This window comes from Solea senegalensis, linkage group LG11 (genome assembly GCF_019176455.1).
Source record: "Solea senegalensis isolate Sse05_10M linkage group LG11, IFAPA_SoseM_1, whole genome shotgun sequence".
NCBI classification, from domain to species: domain Eukaryota; kingdom Metazoa; phylum Chordata; class Actinopteri; order Pleuronectiformes; family Soleidae; genus Solea; species Solea senegalensis.
Genome location: NC_058031.1, coordinates 19,609,799 through 19,634,171, shown reverse-complemented (window position 1 = coordinate 19,634,171; position 24,373 = coordinate 19,609,799). Strand labels below are relative to the sequence as shown.

General features: G+C 41.2%; 2 protein-coding genes across 2 annotated transcripts; one reads left to right on the top strand and one right to left on the bottom strand.

Annotated features, from left to right (window-relative positions):
• Positions 1-1,526: 1,526 nt before the first annotated feature.
• On the top strand, positions 1,527-5,911 carry LOC122776855 (serine/threonine-protein kinase pim-2-like). The gene is made up of 9 exons (XM_044037604.1): positions 1,527-1,557; positions 2,270-2,557; positions 3,068-3,409; positions 3,978-4,072; positions 4,147-4,194; positions 4,301-4,519; positions 5,130-5,313; positions 5,436-5,609; positions 5,699-5,911. The coding sequence occupies exons 1-9, from the start codon at positions 1,527-1,529 to the stop codon at positions 5,824-5,826; spliced, it is 1,509 nt and encodes a 502-aa protein (XP_043893539.1). The 3' UTR covers positions 5,827-5,911.
• Positions 5,912-6,164: 253 nt separating this feature from the next.
• On the bottom strand, positions 6,165-15,676 carry vwa1 (von Willebrand factor A domain containing 1). The gene is made up of 6 exons (XM_044039142.1): positions 15,267-15,676; positions 12,039-12,596; positions 10,332-10,664; positions 9,958-10,230; positions 8,634-8,909; positions 6,165-7,226 (listed from the first exon to the last, which is right to left on the bottom strand). Exons 1-6 carry the CDS (start codon positions 15,349-15,351, stop codon positions 7,198-7,200), a joined length of 1,554 nt encoding a protein of 517 aa, XP_043895077.1. The 5' UTR covers positions 15,352-15,676; the 3' UTR covers positions 6,165-7,197.
• Positions 15,677-24,373: the final 8,697 nt, after the last annotated feature.

Sequence of the window (24,373 nt, the reverse complement as noted above, 5' to 3'; positions counted from 1 at the left end):
CCACTGCTACTGCCCTTTCAAACAACTGTTTACACTGCCCAACAGATTCAAACAGCATGTGACATGACTACAAACTGATAAACTCTAAGCACAATGATATTGGTCTGAACTCAAATAACATCTAAATCATAGTTTTGCAAATCTCTGAACACCAGTAGTGTGCACAGACATTTGGAAGGGCAGGGGCAAAAATGAAAGGGACACCTATTGCATACCAGTGGGGCAGGTGCCACTAGTATAATTTCCCACATTTTCAAACACCTGTGTATATGAATGGCAGACAGTAGGGCACTTCCTCGTGTGTTTATCACTCTAGAGGGCACTTTATTGTTTGTCTTGTGACTTTAGTTGTGTGCCACAAAATGTCTCTAAAACTGTACAGTAAAAATGTCTGATTTACAGTATGGTAGTAGTCATAGATGTCCTGAACACAACCTAGTCAGTCCAGGTCAGAACCTATGGACATTTTTGTTACATCTCAAAGTTGATTGAATTAAAAAGTGCAAATATGGGACTTAATTTGAAATTTCTCTAAAAATTTACTTTCAAATATCTGCTTTCCAGAACTCTAGTAGATATCAATGTGCTGAACACAACCTTTTCATTCTTATTCAGAAACTTTAGAAAACTCTCTTTATACAGTATGTCTCTAAAACATGATCAAAATCAGCCTTTGTAAGGAATGCATTAAAAATCAGCATCAGATAGTTTGCCCAAGGAGTTGCAGTTAGCAGCCTGATTACTCATTTGTCTCACTGATAGTTCATCTGTGCACATTCAATTAGAAGAACAACTGTGTGCCTCAGTATCTTATAAATTTATATTATTTGGTAATAAATGTTTCATTTGTTACCGTTTGTGAGTGACTCTGCACTCGTTTTTTTCTTTGTAGTCATTCTCGTGGTACTTACACAGAGTTTTGCTCCATACCAGGTTATATCAGTAAAAACTATATTGCATGCATGTTACTGTAAATTACATTTTCAGAAAAAAAAAAAAATCTTTCTACACCTTCTACACTTTTACACATTTGACGTAGTCTTAACATCATCTCATTAAATCAAAACATATATGAACACTTAATTTTATTGCTCTGTACTACATAAGCATATAGCTGTGTGTATTGTTTATTGCTGTGTATTGCTCTGTGTATTAAGCAAAACATTGGTCTCCTGCAGTAATGCTAATAGGACTCAACATAAAAGGATGCTTATAAGTAAAAACTCAATACACTGTAGTAAAGTAAATAAAGTAAGTAAATACATTGAGAGTAATCACTTCCACACAAACTAAAGCTAAAGTGAATTCCAGGCTGTATTTGTCATGTGTCATATTGTCATGTGGTGTCATAAATTTAGAAGGACATTCTCTTGTATGTTGTTTTCTTGGAAATCAAAGGACAGATGATGAAAAAGGCAGCAATCTAACATTACAGATGGCAACTACCGTAAAATACCAAGTGCAACGGCGACAGCAGATCACTTAAACTCACACATTGCCCAGATATACAGAGCACCACTTAAAACATGAGTAATCTGGACTCTGAGAATGATCCAGGTGAGAGTGAAGTCCTATACTGAACATCAGCTAAATTTCATGCACTGCAAAAGGCTTCATGTAAAAATCATTTCACTGTGATTTAGTGTGTGTTTTTCCTTCAAAAAGGTGACTTAGAGTATTGAATATTTCCATTATTAGCCAGCACATTATCCTTGTCATTGTTTTATACATTTACATTAAAATTTAAATAAGTTTATTTTAGTTCAACCTGACTATCTTATGTCAAAATACCAGCATTTAACTTTATGCTTTATTAAGATAAAACTAATACTTTCAAATAAGAAAATTTGCATTTCCAGTGGGCAGAAAAAGCTGCCTTTGATCTGTGGTATTCACACTGCTGCTTTTTAACTTCATGATTCCCATGGTAACTTACGATAAGTCAAAGGCAAGTGGAGACGGTTTCTCCATTAATTTAAAATTTAGGGGGGGAAATGGCAGAGAAGGTTAAATATAAAAAAAATGCAATAATTCAAAAAAGTTGTTCATGAGCATAGATATCTTTGACAAACCAAATGTTTGAAATCCATGGAAGAGTTTGTCAACTTGTGAGTCTCTGTACAATAAATGTTCCCTAATTTAAACAAAATTAAAGTCACCTTCTTTAGATGACTTCATATTTTTACACAATCCGATATGTACTTCCTATCTGCCGATTGGATTCAAGTCTTTCAGTCAAGATGATGTTCACTGAGTTTGTCTTTTGTAGAGAGCAGCGGCAGCACCACCAATGCCAACAGCTTGGAGGAGGAATATGAAAGAGTGGCACCCACAGAAAAGGAGGGCACAGACCTGGAGTCTCCGGGAATAATAGCTGATTCGGGTGATGTCAAATCCTCTGAGGTGCCAGTGGCGAAGGCCTCAAAGAAGAAGGCCTCCACTGAAAGAGCAGCACCCAGAAAAAGGCAGAGGGTTGAAAGCAAAAGAAAACAAGTGTTGAAGTCCACCTCCACTGATAAAGGAGCACCCAGCAAACAGCAGAGCCATACCAGATCAGGTAAGGTGGTAATGTTTATGTTTTTGATTGAATGGAAACAATAAGAGAAGTTATTGTATGGTTGGGCATTAAAACAGGGACTGAATCAGCACTAAATTACCTTGTCTGGACTTGATGTTTTCGAAGCAAACCCGCCACAATGGAACGTGTTTTCAAGAGTGACTCCCGAGATTTTCAAAAGACCTCAGTTCAGCAAAATGTTTCAATTTATTGGTTCTGATTCCAGCAGCAGTGTCTGCTGCCTTTGATCTGTAAAAAAGTAAAAAAGTGAAAAAAAATGATGGAGATAATGAGGAACTGGGCAGTGTCGGGGTTTTCTAATTAATCTCTCATTAATCCCCATAGATGATGTAGAGATTCCTTACCATAAATGTACTTTTTTCCTAATTTGAACTAAATAGAAGTGACTTCATGTTTGACAAAACCCAATATGGACTTCCTATCTTCTGATTAGATTCAAAAGTCATTGCATTCAGTCAAGGTGATGTTCACTGAGTTTGTGTTTTGTAGAGAGGAATGACCGTACCAGCAATGCCATCAACTCTGGGGATGGATGTGTGAGGGTGACACCCACAGAAGAGGAGAGCAGAAACCTGGAGTCTCCTGGAATAGCAGATGGGTTGGATGACATCAAACCCGCTGCGGTGCCAGTGGTGAAGGCCACTAAGAGGAAGGCCCCCACTCAAAGAGAGGCACCCAGAAAAAGGCAGAGGGTTGAAAGCAAAAGGAAACAAGTGTTGAAGGCCTCTTCCTCTGACAGAGGGGCACCCAGCAAACAACAGAGCTCCAGTGCCCACTCAGCTGTCACACAGGACAACAAGAGCACCTCCCTCAGAGGCCATACCAAATTGGGTAAGATGATAAGAGTAAAAGAACCACACCTCCCAACTTGAAATGACTGTATGGTCACGCTTTGAAATTGAATCAGCACTCACTAACTTTCTCTGGACGTGATGTTGCTGTTACAAACCCATTCCAACATTTTGTCAAATTTCGGAATATGTGGCCTCTCCCCGAGAATTTGATGAAAATATTGACTCAAAACTAAAGCTTAAATGTACTGTACAACATTGTGTTTTTATGGGGAGTAACAAACCAACGGATAGATAATGATTTGTTGGCATGGAGATAATTGATGGTTGTATCATCTAAGTTATTTCCATCCCATCTGAGCAGACTCCAGATAGTTGAAAACAACGTGTACCCTGAGTCGATTTTTTGAGGCCAAACAGTTATGAACAGACACATCAGTCGTGAGCCTGCCTTGGCTTTGGGTTTTGTGATGAAAAGGCTGAAACGGCTCATGACGACATGACTTCTCCTGCGGGTTTGCGACATACCATTAGTCCAGTTTGGAAAACCTCCAGGGGGTTTTCACCACTGTGTCTCATTATAGCATTATATCTGTTTGTCTGAGTAGGTGACTATCTGAACAAATACAGTCAGCTGAACCAGATTGGACAAGGAGGCTATGGCTCAGTTTATGCTGGCACAAGAAGATCGGATGATTTCCCTGTAAGTATCTAATCTCACAACACACTTACCACACAGTCACCATCCCCTGTACTAAAGTGTGATTTGTCCTGTAGGTGGCGATCAAATACATCAATGAATGTGATGTGAGGAGGCGTTCAGTGGTGAGGGACCAGATGTTTCAGCACCAGCTGTTGAAATCATTGTCGAACTCTTTTCTTGTTACTTTATTGATGCTGATTAAAAAGCATGTATTTTTTCATACTTTAGGATGTAAATGGGACAAAATGCATGATCCCCATTGAGGTGATCGCCATGCACAAAGCAGCAGGTGAACCAGAGTTTGTGGGTAGATCTGCAGTCGTGTCATTGTTAGACTGGTATGATCTGGGCACGATGATTATTCTGGTGATGGAGAGACCAAACCCCTCGCTGGATCTGTCACACTTCTTGAGGAACTGTGGTAAAGTGGAAGAGGACTTTGCAAAGGTACTGAAGGTGGTGCAACATGTTTTTCTGTGTGATCCTGACACTTTCTAGGGTGTAACATTTAGGACAGTTTATTGACAAAAATAAAATACTGCAATTATTACTACTATTAGATACGAGATACTGCCTCCAAGTATGAGAATAATTGTGTTAAAAATAATATTAATAATAATGCTAGTGTTTGTAGTCTTAAAATAAGCCTTTTAACAGACTTTAGGCAAGAGCAGAGTGACATCCTTTCTGGTATGATACAGTCTACAGTTTCACCAGTAGATGTCACCAAGTCTTGCGTGATGGACCTTTAAAATTGTATTAGTTTCAGTGGAGACTTCTAAATTGGTTCTAACCAAAGCTAAAACTTTAAATATACTTGTTTTACATCCAAGAAACATTCTATCATCTATGTAATGTGTTAAAAGCCTGAGAAAATAGCATCAACCCACATTTCTTTTAGTAGCTGCTCTGGAGTTAATGCGGTACAAACAAAAGCTCCAGGCATGCCACTAAATTGACTTTGTGCTCAGAATTTTAAATTAGAAAACAAGACAACTGGAGTTTGGTCAAAAGCTCCAACTAGCTCAGAGTTAACTCTTGTGTGTCTGTGTTTCAGAACATCATGAAACAGGTGGTGGAGGCAGCCATCGAGATGGACCATGCAAAAGTCTTCCACCGTGACTTCAAAACTCCCAACATCCTTCTTCAAGACATCTCTGGTGACCCCCGCGTGCGAATCGTCGACTTTGGAGTTAGCCTCATTTTATGGAGGAAGAAGTACAGTTATCACAACTACTATGGTATGTGACTGGGCTTCTGCACTTGCTGTTGCACACGTTCGTCTCTGTTGTCTTTCTTCAGAACCTTGGGCCTGCTCTTATCCTTTGTTTCTCTCGGTCTCCTTCTGTCATGCATATTCCAGGAACCCCTGCATATATCCCACCAGAGCTTTACACACATGGGACATACCAGGCTGGCCCCACCACAGTCTGGCAGCTCGGTGGACTGCTTTATGACATGCTGCATGGAGTCTTTACCTTTGACACTTTGAAGTTCATGGAGAAACAAAAACATATCAGGAGTGACCTGTCTCATGGTAAGATAATAGAGTGCAGTTACTGTTACAGTAGATAATGCAGATTCCAGCCTCATTGTCTCTGTCTTTGATCTTCTCTCTTATCCCAGACTGCCAGGATTTCTTCACAGTTTGTTTGGCTGTAGAGCCTGAGGAGCGCGCCACTCTGGAACAAATCCTGCAGCACCCCTGGCTGGTTCAAACAAGGCTGGAGCCTCCAACCCACCACAATCCCTAAAACAGATTGCACCTGCTGTACAATTAGATTAACCAGCGTTAATGCCAGTAATCAGTGGTATGTGTTAAAAATACAAAGAATGTTAATTGGATACTGTAAGCAGCAGGTCTGTGGGGTCAAAACAGAAAACCCAACAAACACTGAAAGAGAGAGAGAGAGAAGTAATGATGATTAAATCCTGAAGAAGGTCATTAACCATTACGCATGCTTTAAGTCTATATGACAAAGACGGACCTTAAGTGTTCAATAAATATTTATAGTAAGTTGTATATAATTTCCTCTTAAAACTGTCATATATTTAACAGATGAAGAGAGAAAAAAAAACATACTGCAATGTGTATAGACAAAATTATTAAAGGACTTTATTTTAAGCTCTTGTTAAGTTTCAATAGTGGTCAACAAACAACACATTTACTCTGAGAGGATAAACAGTGAAAGATCAGATGTACAAGCCTGTGAGGATCATTTCAGTAGAGGGCAGCAAAGGCTTGCTTAAAAAAAAGGTAACAGTCTGAAAATGTAAACAGTATGTCTGTAAAAACTGTTTGCTATTAATTCTCATAATTGCATGATTCTTACTTAATAAATATGAATGATGGATCTATGTCCAGAGACCATTGCAATACTAGTTTCACTTACTCGTATCTGTATTATATGCAGCATCTCCTTCGGTTCAGGGCATGTGGCTGGTCTGTTTGGAATTTCTAGAATGTTCAAAGTAATCCTGAAGATTCTACTTTTGTGAACCCATATGCTGAAGTCCACTTGTTGCACTCCAGTGTGCACACAGCCTTTTCAAGCATGTACTAAAAGAGAGAGGTCATTAAAGTCAGAAATGTATATATATGTATATACATATATATATATATATATATTTTGTTTTTTCTAAATGTAAATCAGATGTTCTCTGAGCATTAGCAGGACTTGGTGGGGAAGAAATGCAGATTGCAGACATATGGAGCAGACTTTCTTCACAACAAACCACATAAGATCTCCAACACTCCCAGCATGTTCTGCTATGTATACACAAAACAGACTAAAGACATATCTTAATACTAAACTTGCATCTTTAGACAGAAGCATATTACACTGACTACAGGTGTAAACCAGATTAGATGACATAAATGGAAAAGTAAGTCCTTGTGTTGCAGATTATAGCAGTCAACATGTAGCCATATTGTCCCAGAGCGTGCTGAAGTACGCATCTTTGGCTTCCACAACGAGTGAGTGCTCAGTAAGCCAAACCACCCATCTCTCCTGGATAATGTCCACAGAGGGGAGAGGCGTGGAAAAGAATCATGGATGAAAGTCAGCATTCTTCTCACCATCAGCCCTCCATGTTTGGTAAGGTGCGCTGGCAGTTCAAGGGTGCTATGATTGGTAGCCATATGCAAATGCATCTGAGAACAGAGGGAGAAAACAGCAGCTGAGAGACACTCTGGTCAAATGTCAAAGTGGTTTCATAGTCAAAAGACACAGAGCTTTTCAGTGAGTCCAACAAAAACAGGGTCAATTGTATGTCGCAAAATGACAAAATTACCTATTTTCTAATTTAATCTTCAGACAGGTTTTAGTTACCTGGGACTTCAGAATACTCCATTTGTGATTTCTGCCTCCAGCCCAAGGGAAAGTATCAAACTGACATTTTTGGAATTACTTACTTCATTTTTTAGAGATAAATATGCCAATAGCCACACCACACATACTATAATTGCATTAGGGTCAGTGTAAAGGATGTCGTGCATATTGCAATTGACTGAAAACATGGCAGTGCAATCATTACCGAGAGGCATTAAAGCAGACTACTGACTACTGCTGATAGACTTCATCATTGACGAACAGCAAGATTACAGTTTACAGGTGCATGCATCTTAAAACCTATTTTTACTCTTTGGCTTTCAACCCAGAATGAGATTTTTATATTTGTATAGTTTTATTGTATGACTTTTTCATTTGTGTTTTAATACTTTCTACAGTACTTTATGGTTTTATTGTATGGTGTCTAGGCCTATGATGTCATTTCTTATATTTGATCTTATTTATCTCTGTTGTACAGCACTTTGTTTCAGCTGTTTTTTTAAAGTGCTTTATAAATAAAGTTGGATTGGATAGGATGTATGCAAAATGTAAGCAAGATATTTGTACCAGAAAGGAAGTTGTCAGGATCGTCCTCTCTACTGAAACCCCTCAGATTGTGTGCACATTATGCACATTTCATTGCCACTATTTTTAAATCTTATGGAGCTCTGTACAAACAACAGTTTGCGTTGCCATATCTTTGGGACCAGCATTTTTACACTGAATGCAAGGTAGTCAGAGAGTGGCATAAATCTTTTCATTTAACTATCGACAGAGCAAATAAGCATGTTTACCAATGCTTAATCAGTGTATCTCCCGAGTTATATCTGAACTAAATGTAAATAAATGTATATAGTCCTCTTGAGAAGATCTGCTTTGGCTCTTAGAAGTCACATTTTGGTTGTTATTCATCAAGAAATAGTGACACTAAAACCAAAACCTCCAGTAACCCATAAGTAATACATATATTTTTTAACAAATTTTTCCGAATGTGAATTAAAAAAAACAGCCCTCTCCCAAGTTTTAATCTTATGTACAAGGTCAGGCGTTGCTCCTCCCTCCCTCCTCCCTTTTGATGCCAGGCTAGAATAACTTCCTTATGGATTGTGTTTCATATCAAGCAATGAACTCAAGTATAAGAAATAAAAAAGGAAGAATTTCCCCACAAATAATTAATTGTTAAAATTGAAATATTATGAGACATGGTTGCATATTTTGTTACCACTCACCTGAATGAAACTGTGCCGTACAACACAGCCCCTCGCCACGGGACGTCTTGTAAATGGGTGACACACACACTCTGGCTGATGGGGGGACGTGTGTGAGGCGCGTTGACAAAGAGTCAGGTGGCAAATAGAAGGAGGAGCGGTGGCCAGGGTCAGAGCTGTGCTGCCCCTCCCAGGTGACCCAGTAGCCCCTCAGACCAGGCACGCTGCCCTTCCAGTCCACCTGTACTGAGTTACTCCCCACTGTGGTCAGCTGGAGGTCCTCCAGGGCAGGAGTCACTGGAAACAGAAAACCACAGAGAAGATAATCAGTGTGTTTTACTTCAAGCACCAATGTGAGTGTAGAAGCTAAAGGTAAACACAAATGCTTCTTTTCTCTTTTGGCCACAGTTGCCAGAAAATGCACGTTGACCTGAAGCATCTCTGTGGAAGCTTCTGTTATTTTATATCGTATTTTCATGTACGGTAAAAACAGTGGTTAAAAACTAGTAAACACCAGTAAAAATATGCAATCAAACACATTTAACTGCAAAATCAGCAGTAATAATTATCTGTACTCCACACAATATAAATATAATACAATATAAAAAAGTTGGGTTTTTTTTACAATTTCTTTTCTGGTGAAGGCAACAGCTGCTGAATTGTTTACTGTTAAAAGCTAGAAGGGAATATATTCTGCCAACGGCACCTTTATATATTCGAATTTTTATCACAGGCTTTCTTTTTTATGTGCAAGTTTCCATGCGAAAATCGAAGAATTCCAAAAAGAGTCCAGCTGGAAATGATGATGCATCTGTGGTGTTGCGGAAAATAAAAACTGCGTAACATAAATCTGTCACATGAGCTCTCACTACAATCTGTCATTAATTTCTACACTCCCTCTCCCTTGATCTCTCGCTGTCTTTCATTTCATTTTTACAGCATCAATTTGCATGTTATAGTTAGACTGTTAATTATACCACGTTTATTTTACGTAGTATTTTCATGTTAATTTTGAGGCATAACATATGACATCAAATGCCATTCTCAACTGTAAAATCAGCAGCACTAATAATAATCTCTGACTGTAGTAGCAGAGAATGTTTCATCTTTTTTTTTTTTTTTTAAGGTGAACTGGCAAACACCGTTAACATTTTTTTACAGTGAGCAACAAAGGAAAAGGTTCCACAGCTCAAAGTCTTTGCAGTAGTCAAACCTGAATGTACCTACTGTAATTATCTGAAATTTAAGACGCAGAAATGTAGCCTGCAGTGTAGGATGAGGATTAATGTGCAGTAAGTGGATCCTCGATTACCATGTTGGACTGCATTCTATTCACATATCTCACCTTCCTGAGTACACACTTTGACAGACATGGCTTTCTCCTTGCCCGAGGCATGCCGGGCAGTAACGGTGACCAGGTAAGTGGTGTCTGGTTGGAGGTCTCTGAGTAGAGTGGAGTTTTGGGTTCTGGCCACTGTGATGGCATGGAGTTTCCCCCTGGGTAGGGCCGAGTATTCGATGTAGTAACTTGTAACTTCTGGCTGGAGAGGACCCCAACTCACCCGAACGCTGGTTTCTCCAGACTCGGAGATGGTTACTGTAGACGGACTCAGCACCTCTAGTGAATGGGATAAAGGAAGAACACATCATTTAACAGGAGATGTGTGAGAAATTTGTGAAACAAGTGCTTGTGAATCTTATTTTATTCGGTGATCCAACCTGGCTGTGTTGTGAAGGTGACAGAGAGTGTGTTGAATGCTTGTTCATTGGACTCTGGGGTCAGCGTGGCTGTGTAGGTGGTGTCAGGCTTCAGGCCTGTTAGTCTCGCATTGCTGGAGTCAGCAGCCTGGACAAGTCTCTGGTAATGACTCCCACCCGTGCTTGGACTGGTCCCAGTCCCACTTCCTCCGCTACTTCCTGTTCCCCCCGTCGCAACTGGACCGAAGCGGATCTCGTAGTAGCCCTGCAAACCGGACAGAACAGGGCGCCACTGGAGTGTGGCAGAGTTGGTGGAGACATCGCGTACGTTGATTCGCTCAGCTCGGATTATTTCTGTTGGAGGTGGAATGAAGAGGAATTCATTTATTGTCAGGCCTAGAGATGATAATTGTATGATCTCATAGAAATGAGAAAAGGATGGTGACAGGGAAGATGACATCACAGCAAAAAATGCCTCTGCTTCAGACAGCCACCCATGTAGACAGGCAGACTTGGGTTTCCAAACGGAGCCATAACCCATACAATAAGACAACTTGAAATAGCCAAACCAGTGAGGCCCTGCAATAAAAGAAGAACTGCCACTGAGGCACTAATATCAATGATAGGATCCTTATACACTTACACTTCCTTATACACAAGGACTACTGCATTTTTTGTGTTGTTTGCAATCTTCATATGTATATATATATATGTATATATATGTATATGTATGTACTGTTTAATTGCTGAGGTGTCCCTTGTGAGTGTTATGCAGTTACCTAATCAGGCCAGAGAAATGGGCGACCTCTCAGGTCTATTTATATAAACACAGATGTATGTATCATGTCTGGCATACTGTAGTGTTGGAGGATGCAGCGAAGGAAACTGAATCATTAATCCATTAATAGATCAGCATATCTCATTACACACTCTCTCTCTCTCTCACACACACACACAGACACACACACACACACACACACACACACACAGAAAGACACTCCCAGTTACCTAGTTCCAGCCTCACTGTCTTCAGGAGCATGTGTGGAATCAGGGAGCAGCACAGAGACATGTAATGCATCTGCAGTATGTACGAGAAGGAAGGCAACTACAGTAATTAGCTGTAGGAATGGAGGGAGTTTGTCAAGGCCACGAAAACCTGCGGGAAACACACACTTTTGGTTTTTCTGCACCATCCAACTACAATGGTGATTAATGGAAAATGTTCTGCTTTGAAAGAAATCCAGTATTGAAACCACATAATATTTTGTAATTCTGTCCAATGATGAGGAATTCATCATTTTCTCCTTATTATAATTAAAAAATATATTACTTATGCCGAAGAGTCTCCCAAAAACTCCACCCCAAAACACTGGAATTTGTTGATGGAGTGGAAATCTGGCTGCACTTTCTCTGTCTCACAGCTTCAAAGTGGGATTTTGAGGACTATGTCCACATTTTATATACATCTATGTCTATGGCTGCAGACAAACACTATTCACTTTTTGTCTACAGCATCAAACATGATCATACATACATGACACCTCAAAAACGAAGGATGCTGGACAGCTTAGTGGGTAGAGCTGGTGACCCATGGCCCCATGCAGCGACATGGGTTTGATTTCACACTTTTGCTTACTCCCGATCGCTCCCCCCTTTTATGCTATGCTGTCCCACTAAATAAAGACAAAATGCCCAAAAACATCTAAAATATACTCCAACAATACTCACCAATGATGGCATCCCGCAGGTCCTCTGTGATGATACTCATATCATCAATGTCCACAAAGTAAAGGTGATTTTCCACAGGTGGACTCACCACCTGTCTCAACACCTGGTAGTTGCCGTGCCCAGTGGAGACCACCAGCACAGCCACACCCTCCTCCTGCAGACTAGCCATTGGTCCAACCACATCCCCTGGTTTTACCCCATCTGTCATCCACACCAGCACTCGTGGGAGTCCTACTCTGGCTCCGTCCACTGTTCCGGGTCTCAGCACCGACTCCTTCGCCATTCTCAGAGCCTCCACAGTGTTAGTATCTCCTCTGAGGGGTTTGATGTTCTTCAAAGCATCCTGGAGGCCACGTTGGGTGCCAAAGGTGTCAAAGCCAAACTCAAGGCGTGGTTGAGTGCCCACCTGCAGAAGTCCCACCCTCACCTGGTCCTCCCCCAGTGAGAAAGGGAGGAGGAGCTCAGACAGGAAGTGGAGCATGCGGGAGTGCTCGTAGGAAGACACACTCCCAGAGGAATCCACCAGGAAGAGGACATCACCCTCGCAGCAGTTCAGCACTGTGGAGAAAAGATACAGATCTTTCATGAACATTCACATTAAACAGTTAAATGCAGCATATGTTGCTTTTTGATGCTAATGTGAGAACCAACACTCCTCTAGTGTTCCCATAACTTTCCACACGCCTCCTCTCAAGCTGCACCTTCACACACATTTGGAATTTCCCTCCATTTTTTTTTCATCCACTCTCTTTGAACTGCACAGTCTCGCAGTCACATGACTTTCACAAGGGTACGTTTTCGACATGAAAGAAGCAGTTTGTCAGAAGGTAAGTCATTAAAGTGAAGATAAGAAGAAATGAAAACAAACTGAGGAAGTACAACATCAGAGGAGGAGGATGATAAAAGTTAAACACAGACTGAGCCACAGTGGCTATTTCCCAGCTCCACCCAAATGTTCCATATTTCATACCAGAAATCAAATTAAAGGATAAGGTACAGAGTGGGGGACTGGAAGGAGGGGAAACAGAAGCTGCTGGGGGAGTGAAGAAAAGAGGCTGGCCATGAGAAAGTAAAAGGCGTTAATAGATGATGGTGATGATGAGATGGGGTTACTGGCAGTTCCATGTGAGAGACAAAGAGGAATGTTGGATGGCCATGCACTGAGCAGAGAAAGAGAGAAAGAATACAGCAGCAACAAAAACTGGATCCTGGAGCAATGTTTACTTTCAAATATTAAGATTGTGAAGCCATCCGGGAAATAAACACCTCCTGTTAAAATCTCAGCGCCAGAGATAAACATCTGAATGAAAGAGAGATAAGTCAGAGACATCTGACTTATCTCATGCTGAGACATCATTCTCATGTCTTTGCATTACTGAAGTCACAGGCTCTGACACAGCACACCTCATTTGTTTTATGATGCCTCTAGTTTTATGTATTTTTTAATTATATTTGATAGTTGGACACCTGAGCTGAGGTGCTGATAGGAATCAGGGGTGTTGAAAGCTGAGAAGGTAGTGAGGTGTGTGCCTATACACACACACACACAGGCTGATGTGCACCCTCACTCACTCCCTTTCCCTCCATCAGCTTTAGAAATTCCTCACATCGCTTTTGTTGTTTGGACTTTGGAGTAAAGGGGCTGCTTTGTTCCCGCCGCCTCCTTCCTCCACCTGTGTGGAGGCTCTATCTACCGCAGGTTGACGTCTGATGATAACCCCTTCACTTGTTCCTACAGAGGTAAAAACTGTCGCCTGGAGGCTGGAGTTATCACACACATGATAAATGTGAGTTATTGGTGGACTATTTTTGCACATGAGTGACGTGATGGTGGAAAAAATGAAGAGTAAGGAACCTCACGTGTGAAACCCTGCAGGAGCAGTGCAGGTCTTGGGCACATACAGTACGTACATGGCTCTACAGGTCTCACGCTGACACATGCACAATCAAGCCTGTACAATAAATATAGATTTCATATACTGATTGGCAGCAACATTGGCTTTTTCCATGGGTGTTAATCTGCTTTATTAAAAGCAAGGATGACATCAGCTGCAGCAAATGCACTTATAAAAAGCCAAATATCTGTAATCTAAGTTGGTTGTGTTTCATCAGGGTCACTATTATTGGAAATAGCAGTGAAAACATGTCACTCACTACTATGTTAGCTGTGTCATAACGATGTGCTCACACTAACTGCAGACTGGACGGTGTCAACAGCACCAAGTTTAGCTCCTCAGACACTTCAGCAGGGCTGTGTATAGAGGCCTCGTCACGATTACAACTGTCTGATAATACTTGATTTGTTGCTTCAGGTCTGAACTGAATCAGCAGCAGATAAATGTATTGCTATGTCAATGGAAAATAATTGAATAAGATCAGCAGGTCAGATCCATCATCTCTGATTCTTTTATCAAAAGAATATTACATTCATGAGTGGGAAAAACATTCACTATTCAGTCATAACTTCTTCTCCAGTAGGTCTAGAGACTGCTTTGTCTTGCGCTTAGTAAACACTGGTGAATGGCCAAAATATTTCCTCAGCTGACAATGTCTGAGACGCCAGCCCTTCTCTTCTGTCTTTATTTTTGGTGTTTTATATGCAGTATCTGAAACCTTGGACGCCTGTGTGGTCCCTGTATGGCCCCCTGGTTTTGGGAATCACCGCCCCAGGCTGTGCGGTTTCATCAACAGACAATTCCATACCTGGAGTGATGCCATTTCTATGAGAACACTGCTGTAATGTCAACCCCACCCTGATCCACCCAGAGCCCAGACAGGCCCTCCAGCATGTACCTTTACTGCAGCAGCAGCAGCATCATTCCTAATGAATAACACGTCACCAATGGCTTTAAAATGATTTTATGTTGATTATGTTGATTTTATACTCTGTGTCCAATAGTTTGAAAAAAAAACAAAAAAACAAAAAAAACATACATACTTTCTTTTGTTTTTCATAGTGTTGTACATTATTAATTAAGTTCCCTTTTTTACTCACTGGATCATTTTATGTACTTTTCAAAATTATGTTCTTATGAATTACCTCCTCTACAGCTTTCTGTTCAGACCATGACAGAAAGTCGATGGGGACATTTCAGCTTTTACTTTATTTTGAAATAACTACTTTTCTTGTTTTGTTATTGATTCTATGTGTATAAAAGTGCAAAAATCAATTTGGGTCTTCATGGTATAAATAGTGCCTTCCTTTCTCCATCTGAGGCAGCTGCTCACCTCCTTCAGGTGCGGGGTTCTGGGTCGCCACTGGCCGCAGGAGCAAACACATCAGGGTCCATGTCAGCAGCATGTGACTCTCCATCACAACGATTATGAATTAGATCCTCCGAAAGAAAGTGTTGCACAAATGTTGTGGGTTTCCGACTCAACCCTACATCCACCACAGCCCGGAGGAGCGCACGGTTTATCACTCAGGAGTCACATTCAGGAGCATAGTTTGTGTGAGTCACATCCAGTCCGACTTTTTTTATTATGATTTATTTCACGTCTTCCCTTTTCTCTTCGCTGAACATGATCAAGCAGCCGGAAAGTGGAGACTCTGGAAGTTAAACTTGAACCAAAACTTCAGTCAGCGTGCAAAGTGTGGACGATCCTCGTCTACACACAAGTGCGCTCTGCTCGCGCCCCGAGAACGTGCGTCATGCTCGCGAGAAACACAAGTGCGCCTGGAAACCTTCAAAATAAAAGTCCAGTAAAGGGCCGGTGCTAAGTATTTGGGCGCACTTGTCAAGATTGAGATGTAGTGACGTCCAGCTCAGCTGTGTCATATATATGCATTCATATTTATATGCATATACATATGGTAAATACTTTTAGGATACTTTTACATCAAAATCATAAAACTTTATAGTAGGGTCACATTGAAAAAGGAACAGGTCATTGTGATTTTAAATGTCAACAAACACTTAAAATATATATATATATATATTGTGATACCGTATATCTATAGATGTGCACAGATTAAACCGAGGTGCAAGCACCAAGCACCTGCACCATCATCCTCTGGCCAACTAGTGCCTTAATTGAAAGACGTTTTAAACATTTTTTTTTCTTTATGTATTTTAAATGGGGCCCATAGCATGAATGCCAAATGAAGCATGTGTAATAATGCCTGAAAATCACATTTGATTTGGAATTTCTACACCTGCATTTATGTAGTCTGCCCAAAGTAGTTTGATGATGCTAAATCAGACATTAGACTACTTGAGCTGAATAATAATAGTAGGCTATTTTCTTCTGACATTTTATGTTAGATCTACATTGCAATACATGCAGTTATTTTGTATTTACCTTAAGTATCACTGAGACTTTTTTTAAAAAAAAGGACCTATGGGATAAGGTATTGAAGCTGGGTCATAACATTATAGGGAGTTTCCTGTTTTAATGCTTCAACTCTGTTGCCACATAGTCTTACCAAAATGAACATTATACTGTACTGTTCTACCATTAAGGATAATGGTGATGATGTATCGTCAGACTATTATATCACATATGGCAGAAATTCATCTTGTTTAGTGAGAGCTACAGAAACAATGCTCACTGGTTATGAAGACAAAGGGGAGAAGGAGGGATTATCCTCCAAAAATATGTAAGTGAGGAAGGGATTTGCCACTCTGGACGTTATTAATTATAAGGTTGGTGCCACTTGAGCACCTGACCCCCAAAATGTGTGCATGCCACCGTGAATGATTCAGTGGTTCCAAACCTGTAATAATGGTTGGCACCATTGAAGAGAATATGGCCAAAATCTAAATGATGGATTTTGTGCTCACAAAATCTAATCTAATGATACAAAAAAAGGATATTTTGTGGGATCACGTTAACAACCCTTTGTCAAAAAGGCTCACATTCCAAAGTGAAAAATATTGAGGTATTTTAAGGTAGTTGTGAGGCTCTGAAAAGACATGTTTGAATTTAAAGTGAAGTATCTTGAAAGTGTGCGCCCAAGAACATGGTTGTGTTTACAAATCAGCCACAGAGCAAAACAAATTCCTATATGTTGTTTTATTTTGAAAAGCCTGGGTGCTGTAACTTCCCTCTGGCTTCTTCTGCTTGACATGGCACATCTTATTTGTCTTGTGTACCACACTCCCCTCCTTCTCTTTTCAGTCTCCCCAGTTACTCAGAATAGTAAATAGGGCTGTGTTCACCATCAAGGCGTCAACTCCTTGAATCCGAGCCATAATTAGAGTTGAGCCTTTAACTTATAGTTTCACCAGGGAAATGACTGGGAAACACATAAAAAACTCTCTGTACATCTGTACAAAGTATAAAGTATTAGACTAGAGTATAGAGTAAACAAGCATAAATTAATGTTCACAAATTCCTTTGTGTTCATGACATATTTTGTGAACTCTGAGTTTGTCCTCAGACGCTGTACCCTTTACCTTTACCCTTGATTTATTCTCTACATTTATCATGGCAAAGTCAACCAACAATTTCAGCGATCCAAGAGATTAACAAAACCTCTGGGTCACCAGCAGACACCACAAATACTTTCAGCATTCAAACCGCTGGGACTGCATCTCTGAAATTATACAGCAAACAGCCTTAGAACAGAAAGAGGGCAGCAGCTTTTGAGAGTTTGGTCAACAACTCAGCAAAAACAAAGATTTACAGAGAAAGTGAAGTGAGAGGACAGTTCTGTGCGGAAGTGTGTGCATGTGTGTGAGAGAGAGAGAGAGAGAGAAAAACAAAGAGAGACAAAGAAGGAGCCTGTGTAGGAGGGAATAACTGGGTAGAAGAGGATGTAGGAATTGAAGTGGGACCAAACAAAAAAGGTCTGGATTCCTTCATGACACATCATGTCCAAATAGTTCTATTGTTCCCGCTGACCCACTGACAATAAACACACCCTTCACAATAATACACACCTAGTAACTAAACACTACAGCACTACAGTGAAGTCGCTGATTTTAAAGTACTATGATAGCCCTTTCTGACCTAATAACTAACAAATAAAACTAAAGCACTTCACAGTGAGTCACTCTGAATATAGGTGTTAAAAACCTATGACAGCTGTGAATATTTATGTCATATATTTAATGCTTTGTTGCTGAAGTTGAACTCCGAATGTCGGGGGGGGGGCATAACCCATTTACACTGCTGCCATTGCACAACAGACACGCACCATTAAGTTACATGTTTACAGCTTCAGTTTGCCTGTGGGCTTTGTGTACCTGTTCTCATGAACCAGTTCACGTGTACATTTGCAGCCCATGGACGGTGGCACCGTGCAGAAGTTATATACACACTTTGGATATCACTACAGATGGGAGTTCTCTTCTCGTGCTTTTTTTACAGTCCACTCAGCAGCGAGCTGTAAGTCAGATGATACACACAGTATATATGTACAGTTTACTCCCACCTGGAACATCTTGGCACTGGTGTGTGTGTGTATACTTCTTTAGGACCTTTTTTTTTATTCAGGACCAGAAGTCCTATAGAGTCCTAAGATTTGAATTGTGGTTAGATCAAGATTGGGGTTAGGCCTTATCTGGTTTAAGGTTACGAATTACCCTTTGTTTAAGCTGTTCAAATTAAGGGAATTCAATGCAGTGTCCTGAGAAGAATCACTATACAAACCTATGTGTGTGTGTGTATGTATAGCTCCATGACATGTGGGGAATGTAAGGACATTTTGGCTGTTCCTCACAACTTTAAGGGGCTTTTTCAGGGTTAAAACTTGGTTTCAAGGAATGCATTGTGTCTATGATATCCTAACTAAGAGTGTTGTCCAAGAATATGTGTGTGTTTGTGTGTGTGAGAGACAAAGTAAGTAAATAGCTGTGCATGCATGTGCACAGAGCGTTCTGTATCGTTTGAATGAGCATGCACACTCACGTCCGAGCATTTCTTTGTGTACATCAATGTGTCGAGCGATGCATACATTGTGCGTTGACTGTTGACTGACTTGTGTCAGGCACATGGGCTGCAGCTCATGTCAGAGTTTGACGCTGCGCTGCAATCCACAAGCATTGCCAGCTGTTCCCACCCCAACGCAGCCTCGTGTCAGCACCCTGTCCCCACTTTCTCAATCAGTATGTCAGATTATGCAACCTGAGCTGCGATTTGTTCTTGCTCCTTTTCACATACCATCATATAGACAGCAAGAAGACCCCTTTTGGAGGATAAAAAGTGCAACAGCACAGTCAACTTGACCTTTGAGTCTTCGCTGGGTAAGGCAGCAGCGGCAGAGGGTGTGGGAGCAGAGGAGAAAACAGTGAGATGTTAGTGAGGCAATGGAAGAGATGACATTCTGTTGATCACGGAATTGAGGGTGTGATTAAATGGCAAAAAGGGAAAAAAAATCAGCTCAGTCTTTCAGGGCCGAAACCCTCTTGGAGCAGCCGGAGCTGCTGCCTGATAAACAGGGTCTTGTAACTTCGGCCCATAATAGCAGCCTAGGTGTAATTACCCATTAAAATCTTGTCTGCAGAGTTTTTGGCTTCGTATTGGAATGCCACTGTCAGTGGTTGAATTCCACAGAACTATAATTGCCAGTGCCACTATTTTTCTGCCAGTCTACGGTACTTGAGGTTTGGTTTATGCAAACCATGGTTTTTGTGCAGATGTGAGAAAGAAAAGCAAAAACATCGTCACTCTCTTTCTCTCTCTCTCTGGAAAGGAAACTGCATCATAAAGCCGTGTAAAAGATATAAAAGACAGAGAGGCAGACAGGGACGGGAACACAGATGATGCAGATATAAACATAATAGAAAAGCAAGATAAGTCAAAGGGATGTTGGATAAGAGGGAAACACAGACAAAATATTTAGTCAAATTTACATTTTGGACCCTTTAAGCAGTAGGGAAGTGACTCTAACTCAGAGCCAAGAACACTCATTGCCTCCCATGTACAAGGTTTAGACACAGCCGATAAATAAATACCATTAAACTAAAAATACAGTCAGGGAAGTCAGAGGGATTTCCCATCACTGGGATGAGGAGAAAATAGCCAAGTGCCCACTGCCTTCCTGACCGGCGATGACACCTCCTGTCCTGCGTCGGCGGTACTTTCCTGACTCCCATGATCAGTATCCTGTGTATGTTCAAGATGGGTCTAGTCTTTTAAATAGTATCTACAGAGACATTTCTGAACCACTTTGTTTCCTTTCGCAAATTGAGACAAAAAAATCCAGAGAGTTGCTGCCTGTAAATGAAACAGTTGATAGCTCTGTGTTCCAAGAACCTCAAGGTCTAACCACGTTGAGGGAGGACACTCAATCTTTGCCTTTCCTAAACAAATATGACAAGTTACATTAAACACAAGCAACCTTGCAGTTTGGGGGCAGGCCATATTTTCACAAAATAAATCTGATTGTATATTTAAGTTTGGACAGTGCCTGTGCACTGTCTTGAAGTAAAACTATGCACAGCTAGAACACCTCGCACGACAGAGCTGTACATCTGTTTTGCAATAATCACCAATCATTAAGCCTCTACACTGGCGAGGCCAACACCCTCTGTGAGTTTCCACAGTAAAATGTCACAGGCTGCCTCTGGTGGTGATGGAGGTTCTCTATAGTTGGCTCAGCTCCCTTGCAGAAGTCTGTCCAGACAATGGTCTTATTGTGTCAAAGATTGGAATTCACAGATTGGAGATAATACTCATCTTCTGGTTGTATACAAACTGATCAGGGTTGGATAAGCTGGCTGACTGACAGTGCAGGTTCAAAGATATTATATCATCTACCACATGATCTAATGAGTCCTTTGATTTACGATGAAGCTCATTTAAACTGGAAAGGCTCTGACTCCTGCAGCACATGAGAAACCTTACCCCGAATGAGCCAGAAGTCCCACAGAAAAACTTAATAGAGAAACGGAGAGCACAGCATTTGGCTTTGTTCAGTATAGTTCGGGGAAATAAAATGGAAATTCCATTCACAGCCTCAGTGTGCCCCCAAGTGCTCTCTTGTACTGCATGAAATGAAGGACTTCCATCCAGAACTACACACTCTAACACTGGTTTTATAAACCGAGAACTACTGAAGTCCCACTCATTCAGAAACCACATGAGAAAGGTCAGTGGCGGTGACTCATCGATGTCAGAGATCTCTACTGTGGGAAGGAGGGTGGTAGGCTACAGTTGGCTGGATGTAACAGGCGTTTTTCACTCTCAAGTGTAATAATTTCTCTTCTGTTTCCTGCCTGGTGTCTTCTGCTGATATTTCCATTTCCACTCATTCTTTATTTTCTTTCCATTCTTTCTTCAATCCCCTCTCTCTCTCCAACTGTTCTTATTATCGCTGTCCTATCAATGGCCTTTTCCCCATCTTCCTCTCAGCTGCTTCTCCAAAGTGTTTTGGCCTGGGCAGACAGCAGCTGGATTCTCCATTCTCTCCTCCCATTGTGTTTCCTCCTCACCCTCTCACTGCTCCTCTCCTCACACACTCCCACTCCAGCAGTCCCAGCTGCCTTCCACCCTTAGTAACACTCCTGTGTACTGTACAAACACACAGACACAAGCACACACACGTACACTATCAGGAGTGTACACGCATATACGTATACAGTGCGGTTGGTAAACTGCACACAGTGCACAAACTGACGCACACACGCACACAGAAAGTTAAGTTGAAGTCATTTTCATGGTATGCGTGAAGGTTGAAAAAGCAGGGATGTCTTGTAATTTCAAGCGCATCCGCAGTGGAATCTGTCAGGACAGGTTTAGCTGTGGAGAACTTGGCAAACTATCAAAGCTATAACTGAGGCAAATCACCCCCTCTCTTGTGTCTGCTTGCTTAAAGGAGTGCACAAACTAAAAGAACATGTATACAAAGGCTTATACAGTAATTGTGCCAAAGCCACTGTCTCTCCTTCCTGCTCCAATCAGACTCCGCATATTTCATATTTTGTGTTGCACACACACATGAGGCCAGGAACAACACGAAGGTCGGTAAAGGCAAGCTTTTACTCGGGCGCAGCACCAGGTGTGATGGACAACCCACCATCCTTTAATGACAGAAGGATGACACCCTCGTCATCTGGCCCATCCTGCCTATTAACACACTCAGCTGTCAGCCACATCCGCTGCACCTCCAATTAAACCCGTGCCTTTCACTTCCAGGCACGTTTTGCACACGCTCAAAGTATCAGTCTTTAACTCTTATCTGTCTCCCACTTCCTGTGCACATAACACACCCTCCACAGGTGCCCCACAGGTCACACAGTCCACTCTGTCTGGGTTTCGCTCAGCTCCCCCTCCTGTCGAGTGTCAGTGTAACAGAAAAGAGAAGTCTGACATTGTGTATGTTAGCGATACGATACGGGGGAGATGGAGGGGGTTGTGTTTGAACTTGTCTGGCTTGAGCTCTGCCTGTCTGCCTGTCTGTTTTCCAATGAGTAATCCATTGAAAGACTGAGCACACACACACACACACATCATGGCAGCGTGTATGACATAGCTTAAGTACGAGAGTTTTAGCCGGAGGGAGATCGATGGCTGATGGGTGAGACATGGAGGCCACTGGTTGGGTTAAAGAGTTTGTCTTTGTTTTATGGAAAATTTGCTAAAGCTTCTGGTGTCGAAAGACATATTTGCTGTGAGACAGCAATGTATACTTAAAACTGTCAACAGAGAGAGCTTCTTTAATACAACTACTACTCCCAGGTTCATGGGCCACATGCAGTAGCTAGAGGTGAGATGGTAATGTAATGCCACTCTGCCCAAACTGAACCATGTCAATGATTTCATGTTTCCTGAAGGATGACTATGACTGACTTTGTGGGTTTTATATGATGAAATATCTGGCAAACGAACACAACTTCTTTGTACTTCTCAGTCATTTTCAAATAAGAGTGAGTCAGTTCCTGTCAACTAAGATGGTGAATGTAAGTATTATACTTACTAGAAAGCGTTCATATCATAAAGGTCAGCTGTGTAACACTTAGAAGGATCTATACCCACATAAACAGTGTATTATTGATTCAAAATAAAAATTGTACTAAGAACAAGAGTGTGCATTCTGTGGTCCGATCATCCTTTCTGGTATGTGAAGGCCACCGTAGTTCCCTGACATGCTTGGGAGGGAGGAGGGAGAATCAGAATGAGTTATTCTTGCACACACACAAATTATTGATCATAAATTTCACCTCTACATTTAACCCATCCTTATTACACACCAGTAGTGAACACACACACACACACACACGCACTGTACACACACAGTAAGCAATGGGGATTGGGTGCCTTGCTCAGGGGCACCCCAGCCTTTGATCTGTCCTGGGATTAGAACCAGCAACCATTGGGTTCCTAGTTAATTTCCTTTCTTCTTGACCATGATCTGCCCACTAAATGAGTGCAGGGGTCCAGTCTCACCATTAGATGTCACTAATTCCTACATACTGGACTTTCTTTTTCAAAGGATTTAATTTTTAGACGTTTTAGTTTTACCAACAAAAAGTACCGCAACTTTTTTTAAAAAAAGAAAGAAAAAGGAAGCAAAAAACAACATCCAGCCTATAAAAAGAAAATAAGCATGTCTGTCCAGATGACAATTACAGAAATTGAAGGTCAGAGCAGAGTCTGCAGCAAAACAGAGATTGAGAGAGAACCAAGGCAAAGGCAAGAGAGTCAAGACTCACAGAACTCAAATCAGTACAATAACAGGTCAATCAAATACAATCAATTTCCAGTTTGGCATCTCTGCCTTTTTAATCAGCTCGATAAAAGGCCCCTAAATTCTCAGAAAGCTACTGTAGGCAGTGCGTAATAAACCGCTTCTCTTCATGAAGGCAGGACACATGTCATTTAAACAGTTTTTAGAACAGCGAGGAGAAGATGAAGATGATTTTTTTTGCACACACTGGACTTCATTAATTCATTCATCGTCGAGCACTTTATCCTCCACATGAAGGTCGCAGGGCTGCTGGTGCCAATCCCAGCTGACTTAGGGCGTGGGGTACACGCTGCACAGGTCGCCAGTAAATCACAGGGCCAACAAATAGAGATGATCAATCCGTCACTCACACACTAACACCTGAGGGCAGCTTACAGTGTTCAATTAACCTCTGCATGTTTTTGGACATGTGGGAGGAAACCAGAGAACCCGGAGAAAACCCACACACACGGAGAACATGCCAAAAATAACAATGGCTCAGTGATTCATATGCAAGTATGGATGTGTTGAAAATAAACAGGGTCGCTACAAAAATAACGTGATTTGTTTTCCCTGACTTTAAAGCTCCAGTGTGTGACTTCATGCAGAAGAAAGTGAAAGAACAACACCACGTCCATATTACAACCGTTTTCTTTTCAAAATGTTTCACAGAACCAGGGATAATTCATTAACCTAAAATTTGCCCTCCAACACTCTGTGT